General features: G+C 41.3%; 1 protein-coding gene across 4 annotated transcripts; it reads right to left on the bottom strand.

Annotated features, from left to right (window-relative positions):
• Nucleotides 1-14,993: 14,993 nt before the first annotated feature.
• On the bottom strand, nt 14,994-18,828 carry LOC147461785 (uncharacterized). Of its 4 annotated transcripts, none has more exons than XR_015187638.1 (3): nt 17,771-18,503; nt 15,601-17,629; nt 14,994-15,531 (listed from the first exon to the last, which is right to left on the bottom strand). XR_015187638.1 is itself a non-coding variant. In XM_086509236.1 (3 exons), the coding sequence occupies exons 2-3, from the start codon at nt 18,242-18,244 to the stop codon at nt 15,782-15,784; spliced, it is 2,322 nt and encodes a 773-aa protein (XP_086365362.1). In that variant the 5' UTR covers nt 18,245-18,401; nt 18,510-18,828; the 3' UTR covers nt 15,530-15,781. The 4 variants fall into 4 exon arrangements, 3 of the variants coding, with proteins under 3 accessions (XP_086365362.1, XP_086365363.1, XP_086365364.1); XM_086509236.1 differs by adding an exon at nt 18,510-18,828 and having other exon boundaries at nt 15,530-17,629; nt 17,771-18,401; XM_086509237.1 differs by having other exon boundaries at nt 15,530-17,305; nt 17,402-17,629.
• Nucleotides 18,829-26,513: the final 7,685 nt, after the last annotated feature.

A 26,513-nucleotide genomic window follows, 5' to 3' on the forward strand; every position in this document is an offset into this window, starting at 1 on the left:
GTTTTTCACCTGCTTTTTGTATTTTTGAAGTTTTTCTGCCAAAAATTAGCAAAATTAAAAGGAAAATAGCAAATCAAACCCGGAAAATCCGCAAAAATCATAATAAATCACAAACATCACCGCAAAACATTATATAAACTCACATGCAATTTTTATGGCCGGATTTCTCCGTTTTACCAATATTTTGCCCAAAAAATGGCTATTTCTACTTATATACACACACCTAAGGGCTTGATTTGGTGTTTGGTCCCATATACCTATAGATACATGCTATATAAGGGCATCTGTACTTGGGTTACTCCAAAAAAAATTGCAATCAAACAACAAATCTTAAAATAGTCGAAAATCATGCCCTTTTTTGCTCTTTCTGCTATTGGTTCCGCATTTGAGAATGCCTGCCCCCCTCCTAGCCGGAGTCCTCCCGGACGACAAGGTATCGCCTCGGAGTATGTGCCGTGTATAGGTTGAAAAAGTTGTGCTAATGCTTGGCCGATTAATGTGGCCCTATTTTATGCATACTCGGTCAATGCATAAAAAAATTAATGCTGTGCAAGAGAAGGGAATAAGCAAGATGCTTATTGGCATTCGCCGTCGAGGTTTCCTGTTTTCTTTGCAAGTAACAGCTGTAACTCTACTGCTCTCTGTTTAATTGTCTTTTTTGCAAAAGGAAATTGCTTTGCAAACACTGTTGATAGAGCCTGCATGACCTCCCATTTTGAGACTTCAGTTCAACACCGTTTCAAGTGCTCTCTCTCTCTCTCTCTCTCTCTCTCTCTCTCTCTCTCTCTCTCTCTCTCTCTCTCTCTCAGTCCCTCTTTCACGAAGAGGGGTACAAGGTGCGAGTCTACAAACAGAGCTTGGTACCTATCTTTTTGAGTGATTGTGATGTTTTTTTTTTTTTTTTTTGTGGGGTGGGTTGGGGGGGGGGGCGCAACAATATTGTGAGGCTGAGGCGATAAGCATGATGAGGTCATGGCGAGAAAACAAGCAGGAGGAGGTCATGATGAGGTGATGAGGGAATCTTTTTATGACATCTTCCAACTAATGCATGTTTTAAAAGCAGAGCGAGTAGTAGTAGTAGTGAAGGGTGAGTTTAGGAAATGAAAAGACCCATGGAAGTGGAGAGTCAAGGGACTTTTTGTGTTTATATAAAGAGAGATGGTCCAGTGCACATTACTACATTTGTGTTTTCCTTTGTTTACTATTCCTTTAGCATTTTTTTCTCTTTAGAGTGTCCTTGCTCTATGTAGGCAGTAAATATATTTATTTTGAAGCCATTAGGTGTACCATTTGAATATCCCTTCAAGAACTTTAGATGGAAGTTTTCTTGTATTGTCAATGATTTTGTTGTGATTCTTATGACAAGATTATTTGTATGGAAATATATCCTTGCCTCAAGCTCAGAGGAGGGCAAGATGTTTTGCAACTTGGTGACAAAGCCACTCCACGACTTTTCAATCTTCCCATAATCTTTGAATTAGATAACTAGTCACCAGATTTCATAACATTCAAAATATCTCAGATTGACCAAGTTTGAAATACAAAAGAGACTTGATGAATGAGATGGTACTTTTGTAGAGAATGATAGAAAGAATTAAATTAGTATTCAAAGAAGAGAAAAAGACTTCAGTCAAATTTTGATTTTGCTTTTGCAAGCTAGTTTCTTTGAGAGGACTCAAAAACTAACTTATGCAATCCAACCGATCGCTTTGAAGCAAATGCAATGTCACGGTATGATTCCTTTGAAGCACTTCAATTTTAGGTTTTGTTTGATCAAGCATTGTAACACACAATCTTAGTATCTTCGGATATTAGTATCTTCGGATATTAGTATCTTCAGATAATAAGATAAGGGAGCAATAACGATCTTAGTATCTTTAGATATAATAAAATATTTTCCATTGATCATACAAAAGTTAATGGAGTATGCAGAGGAGGATGCAAAAGTGTTGCCCATAAGTCTTAATCAAAGTCTACAGAAAGTTTCCTCATCAAATTCAAATGTTTCTAAGTGTTGATAGTCTTTCATTCACAGTGATCTAGGTTTATCAAAATACTTATGCAAAGAATAAGATGCAATTGGCTTCTTAGAATAAATCATATGATTAGAAGAGTCTAAATTATCTATATTAAGGACTCTATTTACTAACTCTGATTTTAGAGTAGACTGTATATCAACCATCCAATTTTTTGATAGTTTGACCTCGGGCCAAGCAATCTGGTCACAACATGACATTTGTGAATGATCACCTGAATGTTGGGGTATAAAGCCCAATGTGGTCGCCCAGGTAAGTGGGCGGGCCGCCAGGTATGTACACATATTCTTTTGTAAAAACCTAATAAGAACTCACTATGCTCTACACATCACAGTAGAGCGAGTTCACCATATCGTCGTGCTCTTCTTCTCGCACTCTCTCTCGCGTCGCACTTCCACTTGTACTCCTTCAACTGGTATCAGAGCTCAGATCGAGGCTCGGGGCAGCACTGCAGGAGGCTAGAGTCACCAGCTCAGATTGGAGTGAAATTAGACAGGCAAAGACACGGCCCCAAATCTTGTGGGAGAGACCGTAGGGCTTGGTGTGCTCAGAATTTCATTCTGAGGTCATCTCGGTTACAGTTCGGCTTCGACAAAGTTCTGCGCAAGCCATTTTCGACTACGTGGTCTCAGCGGGTGCAGATCCGACTCTGCAAATTTGGGGTTTTCGGCCTACAACTGCAGGTGTTGAGGATATCGACACTCCCAGAGTGTTGATTTGTGGCTGTCTACACATCGAAGGACAGCTCACAGTTCTTGGAGGCGTGTCACATACGACATGGGTGCATCTACACACAGACTGTAGGCGACATCCACTAGTTCATCAGGTAGCTTGTGTTTGCTGCTTGATATTCCAAATTTCATCCTGACATTGCAGGTAATTCCACATGGGATGTATGGTCAGAGATGATGTATGTCTGTTGAGGGTTTGCTGGCTGTGAGTCACGCAGCAAACAACCGCCGCAGCAGTTACAGCATACAGTGGGAAATTTGTGGATGTATGACTACGTGGGAAGTCTATGTACTGTCAGATTTACTGCAGCCTTTGTTGAGGGTCGAGTGAGGTTTTATTGAGCTGGGGGATTCTCGAATGTTGAGATCCTTTCGGTGATACAGGTCTTGGAGTGATCCCTCGAGCACCCTTAGATAGGCAGCTAGGATGTATTGACTGTGAGTTAGACAGTTGGGATTGCTCTTTGCTTTACTGCCGTTGAGGCATTGTCGCAGTCTATGCTTACAGGACAGTGACAGGACAGTGAGAGACAGTACAGGTGCAGGACAGGTTTACCCACAGCTTACAGTGTTAGAGAGACAGTGGTTTTTTGAGCTGTTTTTTGGTCTGTTTTTAGTACACCAGAGCCATTTTACAAAGGAGACTCTGCCAAAATTTCTGCAGAATCTGAAGCTTTCTTGGTTCATTTGACAGGTTGATATTGGTTCAGAGGTCAGTTTACAGGGGAAACTCTGCCGAATTTTTCCCAGGAAAGTAAACTACTGTGAAGCGTAGCTATGGCTGGATCACAGGACACCGCTCTTTACAATATCAAGAAGCTGGATGGAACCAATTTCCCATTGTGGAAGAAGCAGATTTGGCACGTGTTGGTACAAAAGAAGCAGATAAAACCTATAAAGCTCAAGGGGATAAAACCAAAAGATATGGACGAAGATGAATGGAGAGAAATGGATGAATTGACACTTTCTACCATTATGCTGACTTTGGCAGAAAGCGTTTACTTCAATGTAGCAGACGAGATGTCGGCTTATCAAGCATGGTTAAAGCTGAGTGATCTTTATGAGAAGCAGAGTGTAGCTTCACAGGTATACTGGCTTAAGAAGCTTGTTGACTTGAAGATGAAAGAAGGGACACCTATGTCCAATCATCTGAATGAATTCAACACAATCTATAGTCAGTTGTCAGCTCAAGGTGTCAAGTTTGATGAACCTGTTAGAGCTATGTTCTTGTTGATCACATTGCCGGAAAGTTGGGACACTTTTCGCACATCTTTGAGTAATTCTGCACCTCCAGATGGTTTGAACATAGCAGGTGTAGAAGGAACTCTGCTTACTGAAGAAACCAATAGAAAGACAATGGACAAAGGCAAAGGAACAGCCTTAGTTGTCAGGGGAAGGACCAAAGAAAAGTACAAAGGTGGAAAGAGAAATCAGTCTCGTAGCAAGTCCCGCAGTGCTAAAGGCAAGAGTGACATAGAATGCTACCATTGTGGCAAGAAGGGTCACATGAAAAGAGACTGCAGAGAATGGAAAGCAGAAAAAGGCAAAGAGAAAGCTGAAGACCATGGTGAGAAGAACAAGTCCTTAGTGAAGATTCAAGAAATAAATGTGACAAACACTGTTGCAGAGGATGACAGTCTAGTGTTAGGAGACATCTACTTCTTGAAGAATACAATGGACTCAGCTCTTCTTACAGCATCTGATGGAAATGCACTGAGTGACTGGATTATAGACTCAGAGGCATCACTTCATGTGTCTCCAAACAAGGAGTGGTTTACCTCTTATGTGACCACTAAAGATCATGTTCGGCTAGGCAATGGGCAGACATGTGAGATCTTAGGTGTTGGAGATGTTCAATTGAAGTTTCAGAATGGCTCTTCTTTCACGCTGAAGAATGTGAGACATGTTCCCGCAATTACAAAGAGCTTGATCAGCACAGGTTTACTTGATGATGCTGGCTACGTCACCACTTTTGGACAGAACATGTGGAAGATATCCAAGGGTTCTATGACAGTAGCACATGGAGTAAAGTCTGGAGGACTTTACATGATTTATGTATCAAATGTCTCTAAAAATGTAATCAATGTAACCGAGCAGCCAAACGTTTCTTTGTGGCATAGCCGGTTAGGACATATGTCCAAGAAGGGAATGGAAATCTTGTCTCGTTCTGGTTATTTGCCTGGCTTTTCATTTAATGATTTTGAATTCTGTGAACATTGTCTGTATGGTAAGCAAACACAACAGCCACATAAGCATAGAAGCAGTAGAAGAGATACACAGTTGGCACTTGTTCATAGTGATTTGTGTGGACCTATGCCTAACCTATCTCTAGGGGGAGCTTCTTACTTTATGACATTTATAGATGATTACTCGAGGAAAGTATGGGTTTACTTTCTCAAGCACAAGGATGAAGCGTTTAGTGTTTTCAAAACGTTTGTGACACTTGTGGAGAATCAGAGTGGCAAGAAGCTTAAATGCTTACGCACTAACGATGGTGGAGAGTATGTTTCAAAGGCCTTTCAGGACTTTTGTGAGTCAAAAGGTATAAAACGTGAACTTACTGCTCCTTACAATCCTCCTCAAAATGGTGTTGCTGAGAGGATGAATAGGACCATACAAGAGAAGGTCAGAAGTATGTTGTCTAATGCACAACTGCCAAATGGGTTTTGGGCTGAAGCTGTATCAACAGCTGTTCATCTTGTAAATAGATCTCCTAGCAAGATTTTGCAGAAGGATTCAATGCCAAAGATGGTATGGTCAAGCAAAATGCCCTCATACAAGCATCTCAGAGTCTTTGGCTGTGAGGCATATACTCACGTTCCAAAGGAATTTAGGAACAAACTTGAGCCAAAGAGTAGAAAGTGCATCTTTCTAGGCTATGGTAATTCTGGTGAGATGGGGTACAGACTTTGGGATCCCGAATCCAGAAAGGTTGTCCGCAGCAATGATGTTCACTTTAATGAATCCAAATATCATTCTAAACCAGAGAGGGTTGAGGAGATTAGAAGATTTGTCTTCCAAGAAGATGGACCTGCACATGCAAGACAAAATGTCAGGGCTCAAGAGGAGCAAGGACAAAATAGAGTGGAACCACAGGTTGTGGCTGAGCCTGAGCCACCTATTGTGCGTAGATCTGGACGTGTCACGCGACCTCCTGATAGGTTTGTTCCATCTATGAATTATGTCATGTTGACTGATTGCAATGAGCCTTTATGTTACAAGGAAGCAATGCAAATGAAGGACTCCGGGAATTGGCAATTGGCCATGCAGTCAGAGATGACAGCTCTGCATAAAAACAAGACATGGAAGCTAGTTAAATTACCACAGGGCAAAAAGGCTCTACCTTGTAAATGGGTTTACAGGTATAAGATCACCGCTCATGATAGTCAGCCAAAGTACAAAGCAAGGCTTGTTGCCAAGGGCTTTAAGCAAGAACAAGGCATTGACTTTGATGAAGTCTTCTCTCCGGTGGTCAAGATGACTACATTGAGATGCTTTCTTGCATTGGTTGCCATATTAGATTTGGTGTTGCACCAAATGGATGTCAAGACAATGTTCTTGCATGGTGATTTAGATGTGGAAATTTACATGCAGCAGCCAGAAGGGTTTTTTGAGAAAGGCAAGGAAGATTGGGTATGCCAGTTGTTAAAGAGTCTTTATGGCTTAAAACAATCACCGAGGGCATGGTACCATAAATTCCACAAGTTTATGCTTTCTCAAGGCTACAAACGTAGTGAGTTCGATCACTGTCTATATACAAAGAAGGCTAAGGATGGTAGTTGGCTGATCCTTATTTTGTATGTGGATGACATGTTGATTGCTGGCAAGCACTTGGAAGAAATTTCAGCTTTGAAGTCAAAGATGGAAAAATCGTTTGACATGAAAGACATGGGTGAGGCAAGTCATATACTTGGTATGCGCATTGAGAGAGATAGATCAAAGAAGTTGATTTGGTTATCTCAAACAGAGTATATTGACAAGGTTTTGCAACGTTTCAATATGGAGAAGGGAAAGGCACTGAGTGTTCCATTGCCACCATATGTGAAACTTAGCAAACAAGATTGTCCTGTGTCTGAGGAAAAACAGGCTGAAATGGATAAGATTCCATATGCGTCTGCAGTGGGTAGTTTGATGTATGCAATGTTTGGGCGAGTAGAAATCATTGCATACATCAAACTACCCACTGCAGACGCATATGGAATCTTATCCATTTCAGCCTGTTCTTCCTCAGACACAGGACAATGTTGTTTGCTAAGTTTCACATATGGTGGCAATGGAACACTCAGTGCCTTTCCCTTCTCCATATTGAAACGTTGCAAAACCTTGTCAATATACTCTGTTTGAGATAACCAAATCAACTTCTTTGATTTGTCTCTCTCAATGCGCATACCAAGTATATGACTTGCCTCACCCATGTCTTTCATGTCAAACGATTTTGCCATCTTTGACTTCAAAGACATGGGTGAGGCAAGTCATATACTTGGTATGCGCATTGAGAGAGACATATCAAAGAAGTTGATTTGGTTATCTCAAACAGAGTATATCGACAAGGTTTTGCAACGTTTCAATATGGAGAAGGGAAAGGCACTAAGTGTTCCATTGCCACCATATGTGAAACTTAGCAAACAAGATTGTCTTGTGTCTGAGGAAGAACAGGCTGAAATGGATAAGATTCCATATGCGTCTACAGTGGGTAGTTTGATGTATGCAATGTCTGGGCGAGTAGAAATCATTGCATACATCAAAATACCCACTGCAGACGCATATGGAATCTTATCCATTTCAGCCTGTTCTTCCTCAGACATAGGACAATCTTGTTTGCTAAGTTTCACATATGGTGGAAATGGAACACTCAGTCTCAAACAGAGTATATTGACAAGGTTTTGCAACGTGGTTTTGCAACGTTTCAATATGGAGAAGGGAAAGGCACTGAGTGTTCCATTGCCACCATATGTGAAACTTAGCAAACAAGATTGTCTTGTGTCTGAGGAAGAACAGGCTGAAATGGATAAGATTCCATATGCGTCTGCAGTGGGTAGTTTGATGTATGCAATGATTGCTACTCGCCCAGACATTGCATTTGCAGTGGGAGTAGTAAGTCGATACATGTCAAACCCAGGCAAGAAACATTGGGAGGCAGTGAAAGGAATATTGAGATACCTGAAAGCTACAAAGAGTATGCGTATATGCTATGGGAGTCAAGAGCTAAGTGTAAAGGGTTTTACAGACTCAGATTATGCAGGTGACTTAGACAACCGAAGGTCTACGTCAGGGTATGTCTTTACATTGGCTGGTGGAGCAGTATCATGGCGTTCTAGATTACAAGATTGTGTTACTCGGTCTACTACAGAGGCTGAATATGTTGCAGCATCAGAGGCATGCAAAGAATCAATTTGGCTTAATCGACTAGTAATAGATTTGGGAATCAAAGAAGAGATGCCTGTGTTATATTGTGATAGTCAAAGTGCTATACAATTGGCTCGCAATCCAATTTATCACTCAAAGACAAAGCATGTGGATGTGAAGTATCATTTCATCAGGGAAATGCTCGAGGATAAGCAACTTCAGCTTGTCAAAGTTCACACCACAGAAAATCCTGCTGATCTACTTACAAAAGGACTTCCCTCAGAGAGCTTTGCGCATTTTCGCAAGCAGTTAGGTGTAGGGTAGTACATCACTTCTCTACATCTCTTGTATATTAGCTTGTATAGTAGCTTCTCTCACACTTAAAGTACCACATTGGACTTTAAGTGGGAGGTTGTTGGGGTATAAAGCCCAATGTGGTCGCCCAGGTAAGTGGGCGGGCCGCCAGGTATGTACACATATTCTTTTGTAAAAACCTAATAAGAACTCACTATGCTCTACACATCACAGTAGAGCGAGTTCACCATATCGTCGTGCTCTTCTTCTCGCACTCTCTCTCGCGTCGCACTTCCGCTCGTACTCCTTCACTGAACGCATTATGATGTTTTACCCTTTGTGATCTTTTTTTTCAGTAGAGGTTTTCCTACCCTCATAGGTTGTTGGTAAAGCAGCATTTATTACTCTGCCTAAGATACAAAAAGCAATTTTGACATTAGGAGTTAAATGCTTTAGATCGTAGCCAATAATTTTAATTTCAAGTGTCAAGGCTTCATTAAAGTAGGGGTCAACTAGTGACACATTATAGTTCTTCCTTACTTGCAAGTAGACTGGATCGTCTGCAAGATGACTCTCAATTCTACTAAGGAAATGATCTTGCAAGTTTTCTACGTCTTGTGTCTAGAGACATTATAAGGCATTAAACTACTAATCCTACTCTAAAGATAGGATTTTCTCCTATATGTACACATCCAAGGTGTACAAAATGATATTCTAAGTTCTTGATGGCTTCTGGTATTTTATGTTGGAGGATCTTTTTTTTAATCAAAACTCACAATTGTGAGTGATGGTATCAGATCCCCCTTTATATTGGATGATCTTAATAAGCTCAATGAAATGAATTTGATTATCTGAAGGGATAGATGCAACAAATTGATTGTCAAGATAGACATTAGATGCTCTAAGCTTAAATAAGTTTTTATGCGTATATATTTGATCTAGTTTTAAATGAGGAATTTCCATTGTGCACATGGTTCAACTTTTTCTATAGATATTGAGAAGTACAAAATGTCGTAATAATCAATATCTAATTCTCCTAAATGATTTTCTCATGTTAAACTGATCATTTAATATGGGGAAGTGCCAGAGGAGAAAAAGCTAGAATATTGGTTAAGCTAGCAGACCGGCCACAGTAGGGATCCAAAGGAGGGAAAATAGGGATCCAAAGGGGGGGCCATCTGCAAAAGAGACATGTGCAACAATGGGCTAAAACGACCCTAAGGTTCAGCCCATTAAGACTTCCAAAATGCTAAGGTTCCAAAATTCAAAGGTTGTGTCCAAAGGTCAACCATGGGGGGAATTGGATGCTTTGTGTGTGTCCCAAAAGTCTTTTCAAATCCCTACATAGGATGGGGCGATTCTAGCTTGTAGGAGATGAGAGAGAAAGCCACACACACACACACACACAAGCTCCCTTTACACAAAGGGAATGAGGGACACATGTCAGCTCCCTAGGCCAGATGCCCACAAGGTGTACCCAATTCCTATTGGATGGCCTTGGAGGTGGAACAATGAGAATTAGGCTAGAGTAAATCTAGTTTAATTAATTTAAAAACACTTAATAAAAGAGCCAATGATAATAAAGTCCTCTAGAAGACTATTGGACAGTCTCCCAAGGGGTCCAATGAGCATTCAACAGCCCAATGGCTTGCCTGATTCCTATTGGCCAGGAGGCAAAGGGGTCCAATGAGAGTTTAGTTGAATTATTAAATTACCTAAAGCTCTCACAAAAGGGGAAAGGGGGACACATGTCAGAAGGCTATCACTTATACTGCTTAATTGTCATTGGCTAGCCCTAGGGAGGTCCAATGAGAGGGTAGCAAGAGCAAATAGCAAGAGGGGTCGCCCAAGAGAGAGAGGGGGCTGATTTTTGCAAGGCATTATCACACACACTCACACAATCTCATGTGTGAAGTAAAGAAGACTCTCTCTCCTTATCAAGCTTTAATGGAAAGCTTACCACCTACTCCAAGCTTGTGAGAAGGGAGGCCTACACCAACAACTCTTGGCTTTGTGATGCAAATCCAACCAAGAGCCAAGCTTCAATGCATGCTCATCTCCTCTACCATGCTAATTACTAAGCTAAGCTATGCTAATATGAGTGATTATGTGAGGAGATGTACATCTTTCTCGTAAGAATACTCCTACTTCCTCTCAATCTACTCTCATACCCTGCTAGCTCTCACCATCTTCGAAGGTGTGTGAGGTCTTGGTCTGAGACCAGGGATAATTGATGTTGTGTTTGCTAAGTGTTTTGCTTGACTGTGCATGAAGCTTTCATCTTCATTGCACTAGCTAGTCTTGAAGGAACACAAATAATTGTATTGTACAATGTCTCTCTTGATGGGAGAAACCATAATACAAAGCCTTTTGGAGGGGGGACCGGCTCCATGCAAATCCGGTCCTCAACTGTTGTCAATAGCTTAACTTCTCTCTCTTTTGAAAGTATTGTTCATGCTATCTAACTAGGTGTTATGCTTTTTGTTGCTCTCTCCACCCAAGCACTCTTGTAATTCTCATTAGGAATCTATTCTAATGAAATGCCCACTATGTTCATGCTAATTTCCGCTACACACAAGTTTTTAGGCCATTAAATGTTACACACAAGGGACTTAGTCACTTCAAATATTGATCTACGTGAGAATGCCATTGAAATCTTACTAAATTTTCTTCAAGAGGCAGGAGTTTATATAAGAATTTATGTAGGAGTTTGTATGGAAATTTCTACAAGGATTTGTGCCTATGGCAAATACTCAAAATGCCAACACAAACCTTTAGACCATGTGACCACACTACCATACAACCTTGCTTTCACTGTAGTTTGGGTAGATCGTTAATTTGGGTAGATCATTAATAGTGTAATTAAGTAGATTGTATTAGAGAACTTAGATTTGCAATTTACAACAAATAGCCTTCGATATCGATCGTAGAGAATCTAATTTCATATGCTAATGAAGTTATGTATCACATTAAAATGAAAGTCAAGACATATGCTCCAATACCAAGATACTCTATATAAAACTTATATATCGCGTGCGTTCAAGGACTATTTATATAAAACCACTTAGCTATAAATTTCTCACCATAAAAGGAACCTTTTACCTTTTCAGGTGTAGAATTTTTTTCAAAATATTTTTATAATCCCTTATATATTTGAAAATATGAAAAAATTATAATACAATAATCCCTACTGTTAAACACACGTGATAGACACTTTTTATTGTAGTGACCCCCTCAAGCAAGATACTCACACAACAACTTTAGGCAAGGGGAAGGAATGTATTATGATACTAAAGAGACAATATGTTATAAAAGAGTATGCAAGGGATTGCCATGGAGTTGTGGAGGCTAAACATGACTTGAGATAGAAGCTTCAACATGAGGTGTAAAGACTTCACATGAGATGGTTTACAATGAAGTATGACCTTCTTTATATAAAGAGGAACGATGGCTTGAGGAGTAAGCTAATGCCTTGGTGGGCAAGGTAGTGGGTGTCACTTTACACTAGTGGGTATCCCTTTTCCAAGTCGATAGATCAAAATGTGTTGATATTTGGAGAATCTTATCGCTTTTGCCAACTCTCTCTCTCTCTCTCTCTCTCTCTCTCTCTCTCTCCACGACAAGCTTAAGTTGCATCTAGATCTAGTATGTGGATGGTTTAGATTTTTGGTAATCAGGCAAGTCCCCCCTCTCTTCACAAAGACATACTCAACATTTGAGTTTCGGTTAGTGTCTCTCTCGCATACGTACTGCACACACACTCACCGATGTAACAACCGACAACTTGGGGAGATGGAGAAAAGGGAGCACATTTTCTCAATGTATGGAGATGCCCAACATTCAACCATTTTTCAAGCACTTAGAAAAAGAGTATAGAAGTGCTTCTTTAGAGAGAATTTTCCAAATTCCAAAGTACCAACATGCACAAATTTTCAAAAATATCAATGTTGGTTTTGAAACAAATCGACATATAAATCTTTAGAAGTTAGATTTGCATTGAATAGCAAAATCTTCCCCAAATTACGTTTTTTTTCTTGTTAGTGCACTTAAATTGTTTACATGTAGTAGAAAGCCTTTTCACTTTCTATTGTCAAAAGCTTTTCATTTCTTACAATCTTACCCTTCATTTTTCATTTTAGATGTTTTAAAAGCCTTTCATTCTAGTGTGCCAATGTGTGACATGTAGAAGTGTTGAGCTCTCAGCATTTTCTCAAGCTCCGGTATAACGAGTATAGATGTGCACAACTGCAAACTTGTGGGTTTTCTACCTCAAGCCTAAAACTGACAATTTTACCCTCGTGTAACATCATGTGTAGTGTTTAACAACATGAAGAAAGATTGACAAAAATAGCTGCTTCGTGCCAATGTCTTAGAGCTTTGAGCATAATATTGGTGATATTTGCCTTTCGAATCATATGAACATTTATTTCTCGCCAGTAGGTGCCCCAATTCATTTTAATTGAAGATTTCTTGTAAGGGAATGACAAAAGGTTAAAAACCTTAGTAGGAATAGGAAAGAGTGTGAGATCTCGTATGGAAAATAAATGGATTTAAAGAAGTGGAAAGTGTGTGGAGGAGATTAACTGCGAAAAGTTGTTCAAGGATAAGCAAATGAAATGAGGAGTCGCATTTGCCTACAAAACACAAGAAGTTTTGGACAGATTCTCACAATAATTCCCACATTATGACTTAACGCAACATCATGAGTTTCTGTGAGGGAGGCACGGCATACCTAGCTAGGTACGATTTGGGGCAGGGGACCGCCGGTCCCTTGTCCCCAATCGTACCTAGCTAGGTATGCGGTGCCTCCCGAGCAGAAGCGCATGATGTTATGCATTGTATGAAAAACACTAAAAAAGTCTCCCTTTTCCTACATGAGAAAATTTCTAAATCATCTTGTGAAAGAGAAACATTGCACATAATTTCTCTCTCTCTCTCTCTCTCTCTCTCTCTCTCTCAAATAGTCACATTCACTAGATGTTGGATATATTATCTTTGGCAATTCCAACGAGGAATCATCTAACAAATTAATTCATTTTTCCAAAAATTGTAACGATGAATTGATTATGTTTGTGTACATTATCATGTGACTCTATGGGGACTCTGTGTATCTATTTTACTTCAAGGATGTGCCTTCCATACAAAAAGTATTCCAGATCTACCCAATATCCTTTGCTTTCCCTCCAAAACTTTCCATCTTTTGCAAGTGGAATGCTGTCTTGGATTTTTCAGTTTGCAATAGTTGCATGGCTAGTTTCAACCATCCTTCGTTTGAAACTCAATAAGAACAAAGTTTTTGTGGAAGTCTACCTTTGATACCTTGGCTTCTTTCCATGATTCTCACTAATATTCTTTTTGATTGGTACATAAGAAAAGAGAAGGTAATTGACATGCTTGAAGCGTTCTTTTTCTATCTCTAGTATGATTTACATGGATAGGTTCTTTTTCTATCTCTAACATGCTTTACATGGATGGGTTCACGGTGAAGATCATACGGGTCATGCATCATTACCATGGTTTTTTTCCAAACACATCCGATTGGGGAACCATACTCTCATACATTGTCAAGTGCAACGCAATTGAAATGGTGACAAGATCTAGTCATTACAGTTCCACAAATCTTTACTTCTTTCCTTGTCTGAGTGTATGCTTCTTAGCACGAATGATGGTTCCTTTTATTTCCTTGTAGAGAGAGAGAGAGAGAGAGAGAGAGAGAGAGAGAGAGAGAGAGAATGACACCCGATGGATCCCAACTAACCCTCTCAAGGTGCCCCCACCTTGTTGTTGATGTAGTATTTGCTTTTGATTGCATAAATGGAATGTACACACATGCAATACCTCAAGTGCAGACTCTATTGAGTGGAATGGGAAATGTCATTGCAATAACTCTTCGAGATGAAGCACCGCCGGGGCGGATTTGATGCACCTATGTATCCATCTCGATGTGGGGTTGCTGATGGCCACCAACGGCCAGATAGATATGGGGCTAATTTGCGCTTCCGATGTGAGAGATTTCAAGGGATGAAAGCTAATTGTAAAAACGCAGTCAATACGTCACATAAACCAATGCTGAAAATGCAGATAATGATGATGCCAATGTTGGATAACAATGGAAGCAATCAATGCGGCGAGGGAATGGCCGCGAGAAGAGACTCAATGGGTTGTTGAGGTACTGTGGTGCAACAGAGAGGCTGGCGTTAGCAGATCACAGTTGGTTCTGACAAGAGAAAGGGCTGAAATCTAAAATCACTGGCTAAACTATTGAAATTTGAAAGCATTGGGCTAAATTGTTGAGATCTGGGGATCTAGGAGCCAAACATGAAGCTTGCAAATGCATTGCAAAGACGATGGGCTAAATTATAGCACTTATGAGAAATAATGGGCAATGGGTTTCCTTTATAGTGGATTTTTAGGTCAAGTCAGGAAATTTATGTCAGGTTGGAAAAATGTGCAAATGTGCGCCATGGGGATTTTTTGATGATAACTCTCAATCTTGTGAGTTCCTCTAACCTAGACCTATATGCTCGCCATATTAGATGCCCATCAAAGTGTAATAACATCTATCAAAACATTTGTACAAATCATTTATACAATAGAGTTCCAAAACTAGAAAACCTTATCTATTGGACTCGTCCGGACATACAAGCCTCGCAAATAGGCTCACAAAATTGTCAGTACTAATCCTCCTAAACCTCTTTTAGAGATAGGTGCAAAAGTGGCTCTGGAAGTCGATGAAGCATGTCCACATGGCAACACAAAGCCATGTGCACGACATAAATATCCGAGTCATTGCAACCTTGAGGTTCCATTTTTCGGCCTTCTCAATTTGTTCTTTGCCTAGATAGCATTCTAGGTTTTGTGCCCCTCTATATTGTTTTAAGTATCATATGTAGATTGTTCCTAGTGTGTTGTATGAAATTCTTTGGAGTCTGATCCCTACTTATTCCACCCATCCGAGTCCTATAGTTGACGGATGGAAAAACTATGATATTACAATGACAAGTTACACATGACTCATGGCTGTTATGTATCCATGCCTTGGCATGAATTTAGTGAAATTAACAAGCCCTTGATTTAGTTTCATGACATAAATGTCCATGACTCATGACCCAACTTGGCATATCCTGAAATCAAGGTTCGAATATGTAAGTAAGAAATGTGCCATCAAACTGAATGTAATAGCAAGCACTCACCAGCTTGGTAAGGAGCTTGAGAGATGTCAGACATAGTTTAGAGATGTTATTATGATTGCCATTGCAAAGGCGGGGGTTTCCTGGCAAAACCTATCAATGTGGATGGCTTGCTGAAGGCATCGTCTTGGACTGACCCGCAAACAGCTCAATTTGTAGGAAACGATCACCCATAAGAGACAGCTCACCACAGAGGAGAAAAGCACAAGGAGGGCTTGGCTGGCTTTGTTTTCTTCTCAAGCTCTATGGCTCTTACAAGCTGGGCACCAAGACTGTTCTCTTTTATGCAAGCAAGAGAATGTTGATTAGCAGTCCCTTTCACCATTCCGGTCTCTACAGCGTCAGCATGTGCGTAAAGACCACTCTGCTCATCTTGCACAATTGGTGGACTTAAAGAACAAGCTTTATCACTGTAATTCATAGACCCTCCCAAGACGGACAATGCATCTGAAGATGGAGGCCAGAAGCACAGCAGTGGCAATGATCTTGTTGATGTTGGTATCCAACTTGACGATGATTTCATGGTTTCTCGATCCCCAGAATCTGCACTGCCCTCCAAATTTGCATTGTTTAGTGCTTGAATAGTAGAAAACGCTACATTCTCGGCCTTGTCATCCACTTTCTTCACATCTATGTGACCTTGGGCACATTTTGCCATTGTCTTGCAACATGCGTCATTGCGGTGATAGCTTATGCCCACGGCTATTCTCTCTGTGTTGGCCACGCTATCCTGACTCCCTGAGACTTCTTGGCTTAGCTTGTCATGGGCAGTCACCTTTATGACCCCATTCACTGGCTCAAAGTAGATATTCTCTAGCTTGATGTCAGCAGAATCCATCATCCCGCCGCCTGTGCTTGTATGCATGTCAAAATTGCAATCATTACAATGCAAATGGTCATCTCCATCTTGAACACCAGAAAAACTCTGCTCCTGCCCTATCCCAGCAGCGTGCATATCCTGAGCACTTTCTTTGATTCCTTTCAGCACACGTACTCTCCTGGTGCCTCTTTTCATATCGTCTTTGGAAAAACTAAAACTCATGCTGGCTACCATGTCAGCCTTATCATGATTTTCAAGGGGTGTGGAGACAGAGTGCTTTTCGTTTAACCCTTCACTAGATTCAGTACCAGGGCTCTGTTTCCCATGGGTGGGCTCTTCAATTCTAATGGCATCACTTGACCTGACATTGCCACTTTTTCGCTCTCTTCTTGTCTGCAAGCGCCGCCTTGATTTGCGAGGCCTTTGAGTTTTACTGATAGATCGTCTCTGCTCGTTTCTAATCCAAGTTTCACGCTCTCCATGTACTGTTGAAGTTCCCACGAAAGTTTCTAGCTTGCTGCTAATCTCATGGAATGGAAAGCATTGCTTGCTGTCCCCTTCAAGGGGCAGAACACACACCTCAGGAGAGTTCTTCTTTGGCCTATCATCTTGCCACAGGGCCATCATTCTCATCACCTTGAGTTCCTCTTCAAATCTCTCTTTATATTTCTCTTGCTCCAGCTTCAACTGCTCCACTTGGGCTTTGTCTTCACCTATCTCTTGAGCAAGCTCGTTGCACACCTCCTCGAGAAGCTCTCTTGCCTTCCTCTGTCTTTCCAGCTCTTCACATGCATTTGCAGCAACTATGTTGGCATTCACTAGGTCCTTAGCCAGCTTTTTGTTCTGCATTTTGAGCAGCCTACAAGTGTTTCTCTCTTCTTCAATTCCCTGGCGAAGACGCAAGAATGCAAGCTTCAACCTCTCTTTCTCTCTTTTTCTAGTAATGGTCATATGCTCACCAAATTTCTGGAGGAGGCGGCTAACCTCTTTCAGAGCAGATTGTTGGGAGAGGTCAAGTTCTTGAAAACCGGTTCCTACATCTTCCGAGTCAGATTTAAGCTTGAGTAATGCAGCCATGTTTTGACTCTGTGTCTCTTCCACTGACCTCACACGGCGGAGGACATCAGCCAAAGTATCTTTCTGGCTAGACGCCATTGTAGTTCGACATACTCCTTGCATCGTCTCACTTGTCTCCTCCAGAGGTTCGCAGAGCTACAAAGTTAATGTTAGACTATATGTCAGTCTGCCATACAAATCTTCATCAACCCAGCTTAAACAAAGACATCGAAACAAAGATAAGGGAAACTAAAGCACAGCCAAAGAACAATCAAAAGCAAGAGCGACTGGAGGGACCTTGCAATCATAAGGGCTATGAGCGCAAAGTGCTTCTTTGAAAGGGGCCATAGAACGTGAATGCTGGGCTTGAGCATGTAATGAGAGCTTCACACAATCAGGATTCTCAAGCCTGCGCACTCCATGGAGCTCCCAAAACAAAGCAGCCAGCTTGCGTGCAGAGACAAGAGATCCTGAATTGAACTTATCTATAGCCGAGGGCAAACGAAGAGAAGAGGAAAAATAGTGCATCCAGGCAGCCTCATAAGCTTTAAAAGGCTTGGCACAAGATTCAGCAGCCAAGACGAAGTCGTGGTGTCTTGAAGCACATTGAGCTTCGCTGGCAAAGAGGGAGGAGATGCTCTTACGAGGAGCATGTGCATTAGGAAGGCGAGGAATGCACTTGGGCACATGGTGTCCCTCAGTAAAAAATGGGTTCTCATAGAGCATCCAGTAAGACCGTTGCTGCCGCTGTGCCTTTGAGCTTCCTCTCATGCTACTGAATCTTCCTTTTAAAGCAGGCCATTCAGAGTACCATTATCACAGTGTTGATGATGAGTGCCTTGCTAGTGGCACTAAAATCACTCTTTCAGAGCATGTCTTTGAGAAGACGAAGATGATCCAACATAATGACTCTTCTCATTTCATTACACTACAAGAAGCACGCTCAAAAGACACAGAATAGAGTTGGCAAAGAGCGCAGATAATCTCTCTCTCTCTCTCTCTCTCTCTCTCTCTCTCTCTTCGCGCACACACTCACATAATGTTGATCGTCAACAAGGTGGCTCTCTCATTGTTGCGCTTTGCAGCATTCGACCACGAGCTTCAGATGAACACACACACACACACACACACACACACACACAAACAATTGAATCTACATCACCATCGGGAAATTGGCGTTACTCGGAGTCCGCAGCAGGCAGACGAACGGATGCTGCAGGCCCGCGTCATGGTGTTCTCTGCGAAGCGGGCAATGCCTGAAGCGTACTTTCTGCGCACTCCACGCCTCGTTAGCGTCCAGAGAGGGGGAGGGCTTGCCAGAATGTTTGCTTGCAAGTACAAAGTGCCCCAACATGGATTGCTCATTCACAACTTGAAAGCTCTCTTTTACCTGACATGGGTATTCTAGCCCGAAGGTGAGTAAGTAATTAACTCTAACGCACAAGGGCCTGCCTATGGAGCCAAGAAGGTGAATTAAATAATCAACGATGAACCATTAACTAGAGTGCTTCTATAGCCGCATTTGTATTGAATTGAAGTGTGTCCGAGGGTAAGACAAAACAAGGACCTAGAAGAGAAAAATTGAGTGAGAGAGAGAGAGAGAGAGAGAGAGCTTGTGCTTTGTTTTCCACAAATCCTATTACTTTAAGTTGACATGGTCCTGTGTTTACAACGCCATGATTTTCATGTCTCAATTTTGATATGTCTACATATTTTCTTAGCTTTTAGATTGTATTAATTCTTTGATTCAATCTCGCTCTATTATGTGTATTCTTGTCATTTGTGTAAGTGTGGTTGTTTCATTTTGAAGATTCAACAAGAGTATATATTCTTGGAAAAGGAAATGGAGAGAGAGCAACACACACACACACACACACACACACACACATAGCTTGTTATATTTCATCAAAGCACATTTTCTTGTTTCTTAATTGGTACCACCTTTAGTACGTTACGATCGTGATGCCCCAATTTTGAGCCGTGTACCTCACAAAAGAACCATAAGAAGGATTAGAATTTATATAAAGAGATGATATAGATCATTTAAAATATGTTCACTTTTATATTTTGTTCCCTTTTTATGTTTGGAAAAAAAGAAAGCATGCAAGCCTCCTTGCATAGGGAAGTTTGCATAGTCCTCCCCAATTTTTATAATACGAGAGAATGTGTCATTCCCACGGTAGCACGCAATTTTTAGTGCATTCATTTCACTGCATCGTTAGTAATGAGTATAGAATTCAGAGTATTATAGTACCCATTTGTTTCGACATTCGTTTATCGATTCTTGTAAACAAATAAGATGATGTTGGCTAAAGCTTTGTGAATGAGCTTGTCGACATGATTTTTGTCTAGTGAAGGCGCCATGTAAGGCCACATACTTTCAAAGAGCTGATTAAAGTGGAGGAAGTGTTTGAAGAGAGACGCTCCCTAAAACCAGCTGAGAACTTCATCACAACAGTCAAAGAGACTTTGTGTAAAGAGAAACCCTCACCTCTTGCAGATCTAAAATATCTCTCATGGGCAAGACAGTCAGGCAACCTTCATCTCGGTGGTGATACACCATTCACACAAAGCTTGTAGCTCATTTGAAGCAGCTTTGGGCGGGTCTCCGCAACTATTACCCACAAACTAATCAAGAATCATTGCAGCAGCACAATCCATCCCTAAATTGGTGGACCCGATAGGAATATGATATTATGATTTCCCACATTTCCAAATTGGAAATGAACTTTTTGATGTATGGAAATCAAGACATACCCTCAAGTTTTTGCCTACTCGGATGGTTGTGCGTTGAGGAGTGCTTATGAGCCCAAAGGCAATGGCTAGTTTCTCTGAATGCCCACAACTATGATCTTCTTTTTCTTTAGCAACTATGGTATTGGAATGTTGATACTCAGCCCCTCTCTTGGATGCATTTAAGGATTTAAGTTTAGCATAGACATCATATGATCGTTGATGGCTCTCATCTCTAACCATGAAGGAATGTACCTGATTCTCAACCTCACTGTAAGCCTTAGCTGTCTTTTTCCATACTCCTGAGAACCTTCTCATGTCTAATATTCTTGTTGCATACTTTTCCATACATGCACTGGCATAGATGCTAGACATCAATGTATAAGCAATTGCACAACCGCCTTTATCGAGCACTTGATCTAAGAAGCATTCTCCTAATGTCACATCATTATGTGTATAACAAGAGCCAAGCAAGGAGGTCCATTCAATAATATCTAGGAAAAATGGTATACTTTCCATTAGATCCTTTGCCTCCTCTAAAAGTCATGCTCTACTAAGGACATCCACCATAGAATTATAGTGCTCTAGGGTAGGTTCTAAGTTTTGGTCCTGCCGTATGGACTCAAAATGTCAGCATGCCTCCTCAACCTCACCTACATGACTGCGGGTGGAGAACAAATTGATGAAAATCACAACATTTGGCTTGAGCCCTAAATCTAGCATGCTCTAAAACTAACCAAAAGCCAAGGAGAAGGTGCTCTATAGAGCACAATCGACAATTATTTCCTTCTAGGTAACAACATTTCTTGCTTGCAATAGCATGGAGTATCCTCTAGACTCTCACAACTTGTGTACATATTTATAAGTGCACTACCTATATGGAAATCAAATTCATGCCCCTTGTGGATTACATGTGCATGAATTGATTCTCCCTGTTTTAAAGCAAGTATGCTGGTACAAGCCTTTATCAAGAAACAAATGTATCTTTATCTGGCTCTATTCTTGGGAGTGGAAACAACCCTCCACCACTTCATCGGCTGGTAAAGAACTGCAGGGGAAGCATGCATCATTTGAGCCACAACATTGCATGTTGATCTAGACCCGGTAAATCAACAAAGCACTTGCATAGAGTCACATCCCTTCAAGATGTAAGGGTATCCTTCAAGACGAAAGTAGAAACGACTCAGTTTGGAAAGATACACTTTCTTTGCATCCGTTGAAAATAGCCTAGAGCTTTCTAGCCCTACTCTTGTTGTGCACATCCCGCAATTAGTGCATTCCAAGAGACGACATTCTGAAGAGGAACCTTCGTAAGCACTTTTTGTGATTTCTCAAGTGGACCACATCCGGCATACATATCGAGAAAGACAATGCCAAGCACGACTTTTTTCAACAGCCTCTGACTAACAATCAGTGCATTCCAAGAGTCACACAATCCAAATATGAAGTTGAAAACCTCCTAGAGCTTTATGGCCCTGCTCTTGTTGTGTGTATCCTGCAACCCGTGCATTCCATCCGCTCAAAACAACCTAGAGCTTTCTGGCCTTGCTCTTATTGCACACATCCTGCATCAGTGCATTCCAAGAGGCAAAATTCCAGACAAGAAGATCCTCAAGCACATTTTGTGCTTTCTCAAGTGCACCACGTTTGGCATACATCTCGACCAAGGCATTGCCAAGCACGACATCTTTTTTCATAAACTACCCCTGACTAACAATATTAGCCTGAATTTTTGTGCTCATATCAGCATCTTGTGTAGAGCCACATGCCTTCAAGATGCATGTGTGGGTGACTGCATCTTTTGAAAACAAACTAGAGCTTTCTCCTGTGGAAAATCTTGCAATCAGTGCATTTAAAGAGTCCACACTCCGGATAGGAAGGTGAAAACAGCCTAGAGCTTTCTTGCCCTCCTCCTATTGTGTGTATCCCATGACTAATGCATTCTAGTGCTTTGCATCTGCAAAAAGAAGCCCAATGCTTTCTCACCCTACTCTTTTTACACACATACTACAATCAATGCATTCCAAGAGGCAAAATTTTGGAAAGGAAGCTCCTCAAAAAAAAATTGTGCTTTCTCGAGCACACCACATCCGGCATACATATCAACCAAGACAGTGCCAAGCACGACATTTTTTCAATAGCCTCTAACCAACAATATAATTGTGAATTATGTGCCCATATCAGCATCTTGCGTAGAGACACATTCCTTCATGATGCATGTGTAGGTGATTGCACCTACTAAAAAACAGACTAGAGCTTTCTCATATGGAAAATCTAGCAATCATTGCATTCCAAGGATCCACACTCCTAATAGGAGATTGAAAAAAACCTAGAGCTTTTTGAACCTCCTCTTGTTGTGTGTATCTCATGATCAGTGCACTCCAAGAGATGTCATTATAAGTGATCCTTAGATGTGCTTTCTAGACCTGCTCTTGTTGTGCACATCCCCCAAATAGTGCTTTCCAAGAGGCGACATTTCGGATAGGAAGCTCCTCAAACACTTTTTGTACTTTCTCAAGCGCGCACTTAGCGTACATATCGACCAAGACATTGCCAAGCACGACATCTTTTTTCATCAATAGCCCCTAACTAATGATATAATTGTGATTTTTTGTGCCTCTTACATATGCCTTCAAGTTGCATATGTAGGTGATTGCATATGCTTTCTGACCCTGCTCTTGTCGTGCACATCCCCCAAATAGTGCATTCCAAGAGGCAACATTCCAAATAGGAAGGTCCTCAAGCACTTTTGTAATTTCTCAACACACCACATTTGGCGTACATATCAACCAATGCATTGCCAAGCACGACATCTTTTTTCATCAGTAGTCCCTGATAGACAATATAACTGTGAATTTTTGTGTCTCTTGTGTATGCCTTCAAGATGCATGCGTAGGTGATTGCATCTTTTAAAATCAAATATCAATGCATTCCAGAATTTCACACTCCATATAGGAAGCTAAAAACAGCCTAGAGCTTTCTTGTTAAGTATGGAGCCTGATTTACCCTTGTAATTTTCTGTGGTAAAAGCGCACATTTGTAAGGCCCCCATTATGAGGAGAAGCCATCGTGCATGAAGGAAAATCACTCACCGAAAACCAAAATTTTCATGGACAAGAATCAGGGGCAACTTTAAAGGCCTTGGGGGTGGAGGCCCCCGAGACTTTTTTTTCGCCGGAATATTCTTTTTCGCCAGAATATTATGGCCGGACAGCGGCCGAAAAGTGGTCGAAAAACAACCGGTCGGTTGGCCAGTGGCCGGTAGTCAATGGCCGATGGCTGGCACTACAAGAGGCTATTCATATTAGCGACGCTCACACAGCGATGCTCAAAAAAAAATTTCCCGGCGTCGCTATGAGCGTCGCTATAAGCGTCGCAAATTTACAAAGAAATTTACGACGCTCATAGCGACGCTTATAGCGACGCTCATAGCGACGCCGGCTGGGGTAAAAAAATAACCGAGCGCGCCCAAAAACTCAGATCTCAGATCTGAGTTTTTCGGCGCCCTCAAGCAAGGAGCAGGTAACGCTCTCCCTTACTCTCTCTCTCACTCTCTCTCTCTCTCTTTTTCTTCTCCACACACACACACACACACACACACGAGGAGAGGAAGGAGAGCCAGGTATGCTCCTTCCCTCTCCTCATTCTCATGTTCCCTTCCCCTCTTTCTCTCTCCCTCTCTCTCTCTCTCACACACACACATACACACACACACATAGTGTTTTTGAGAGAGAGAGAGAGAGAGAGAGAGAGAGAGAGAGAGTACAAACAAAAACAAAAACGCACACACACATACATAAACAAAGAATGCACACACACATTGAGAGAGAAAAAGAGAGAGAGCATGCATAAACAAAAAACGCACGCATTGAGAGAGGAAAAGAGAGAGAGAACATGCATAAACAAAAAACGCACACATTGAGAGAGGAAAAGAGAGAGAAAACATGCATACGATCCAAAAAAACGCACACACATTGAGAGAGAAAGAGAGAGAAACTAATTTAACGTCGTAGGAAACTAATTAAAATTAAAAGACCTAAAGATCTAGCCGACGAGGAGTTGAACTCAAGACCTATTATTCAAGAGGGAAATGGCATAATCAATCTATCATACTTGGCATGGGTGATAGAAAGGTTATACCATTTATCTCTTTTTATTGGCACACACATCCACACACGCGCACACACACAAGAAGAAGAGAGTTATAACGTCGTAGGAAACTATCTTAAAAGACGTTAAAGATTAGGTTATATGTAGACTTACATTAAATTAGATTTAGGTTTATTTTTAACTAGATTTACGTTTATTTAAGCTAGATTTAGATTTACGTTATATTAGATTAGATTTAGGTCTCCATAGACTGCGATGCCTGCATGAAGCGGGTGAAGAAAGCCCTCAATGGAATATAGGGTATTGCTGCCTTCACTCATGGTGGGCTCCGTCGATCCAAAAGTACCGGTGAAATGTCTTCAGAAGATAGGGAAGAAGGTGGATCTTCAGGGCGGCAAGAGTCACTACATCCCCGACACAATGACCATCTAGACAACCTCTAGTCATTAGACTTACGTTAAATTAGATTTAGCTTTATTTTTAGTTAGATTTACGTTTATTTAGATTTACGCTTATTTACGTTAGATCGAGTCCACGCAAGAATTACTTACGGTTTAGGGTTTAGAGTTAGACGAACAGTGAAAAGATCTACTGTGAAAAGATGTTAAGATGCTGTGAAGTGCTACAGCTAGAGAAGAGGCAAAGGGGTTTTGTCCACTACATGCAGTATCATGTAGACGTGGGTGTGTAGATTTCTTGTACCCACAAATATAGGTATTGACCAATAAAGACGAGATTATAACCCGGTGGTTCTGATCTCCGTGCACCTCTAGACCGAGGTGTGCGAGGATTGGACATGACTAGAGAATGTGAGGTAGAGAGAGAGAGAGAGAGAGAGAGAGAGAGAGAGAGAGAGAGAGAGAGAGAGAGAGAGAGAGAGAGAGAGAGAGAGATAAGACGAAGAATGCCAATAGAATATTAAATTTGTTGTCCAGGTTATAAGTTTTTTATCCTCATTATGAGTAGCGACGAGGATGTGGGACCGTCCAACCGAAACACCTATCTCTCAACGAGGGTCTTATGTCCTTGTAATCAATGCAAGCATGCTGTGCGACGGACAAGACGTGTTTCTTTGCAGCACGTTCGCGAATTTGGCGAGTTCGATCCATCTATTATAGATCGAGTTGTTGCCAATTATAACTCGTCGGACTCTGACGCTGGCCAACAAGCAGCAATCTTGCAACCTAATAGACGTGTTCGCAGGCGCTTTGGTCAAGCAGCATATGTGAGGCCACAAGATGTAGCCTCTGACAGCTCGGGGGATGATCATGCAGAGCACATTCCCAACAAGGCAATGTTTGAGCCCGAGATTGATGAAATGATCGAGACGATCATGGATTCAGAAAGGCTTATCTATGATGATATGAAAAGTGAAGCCGATACGTCATTGTATAATGGAGCACGTATGTCTAGATTGAAAGCACTCCTGGTTCTTCTCAACATGCAGGCAAAGTTTGGATGGAGTGACACTAGCGTCACAGCGCTTTTCAGGTGATCTATTACAATTAGTTTACTTTAATAGAACTCTAAATGTATAATGATCTGATAGATTTTTACACGACTGTATCATATTTTTATGTTGTGTAGATTGCTGAAAGAGCACATACTACCAGCTGACAATGTGATGCCAGATTCCCGAGATGAAGCAAGAAAGATTTTGCGAAACTTGGGGATGGATTACAATTCTATCCACGCTTGTCCTAATGACTGCATTCTTTTCAGAGGGGAATACATAGACATGGAGAAGTGTCCGAAATGTGATTCCGAAAGATATCGAGTAGATCTCCACGGGACAAAAATTCCACAAAAGGTTTTGCGACATTTTCCTCTGCTTCCTCGCATCAAGCATTTCTTCGAATGTAAGTCCATGGCCGCCCTAGCATCATGGCATGAGGAGAATAAATCTTCGGATGGTGTGCTACGAATTCCTGCAGATTGCGTAGCGTGGAAACATATAGATGGAACATGGTCGGATTTTGCCAGGGAAGCTCGAAATTTGCACTTAGGCCTGGCTATGGATGGCGTAAATCCATTTGGTCAAAGATCAACATCTTACAGTGTATGGCCCGTTGTCATCGTCAACTACAACATTCCCCCGTGGTTGACTACGAAGAAGGGGCACCTATGGCTAAGCTTGATTGTGCCAGGGCGATATAAAGTGGGGAATATGGATGTGTATCTTCGTCCACTATTGGAA

This window comes from Adiantum capillus-veneris, chromosome 3 (genome assembly GCF_014529385.1).
Source record: "Adiantum capillus-veneris isolate H3 chromosome 3, ASM1452938v2, whole genome shotgun sequence".
In the NCBI taxonomy this organism is placed as follows: Eukaryota; Viridiplantae; Streptophyta; class Polypodiopsida; order Polypodiales; family Pteridaceae; genus Adiantum; species Adiantum capillus-veneris.

Bases quoted from the DNA above. Each gene is read 5' to 3' on its own strand.
- LOC147461785 (XM_086509236.1), bottom strand. From the start codon at position 18,244: ATGAGAGGAAGCTCAAAGGCACAGCGGCAGCAACGGTCTTACTGGATG. The intron at 17,630-17,770 runs GTCCCTCCAGTC...TTAACTTTGTAG, and splicing joins ATAGCCCTTATGATTGCAAG to CTCTGCGAACCTCTGGAGGA.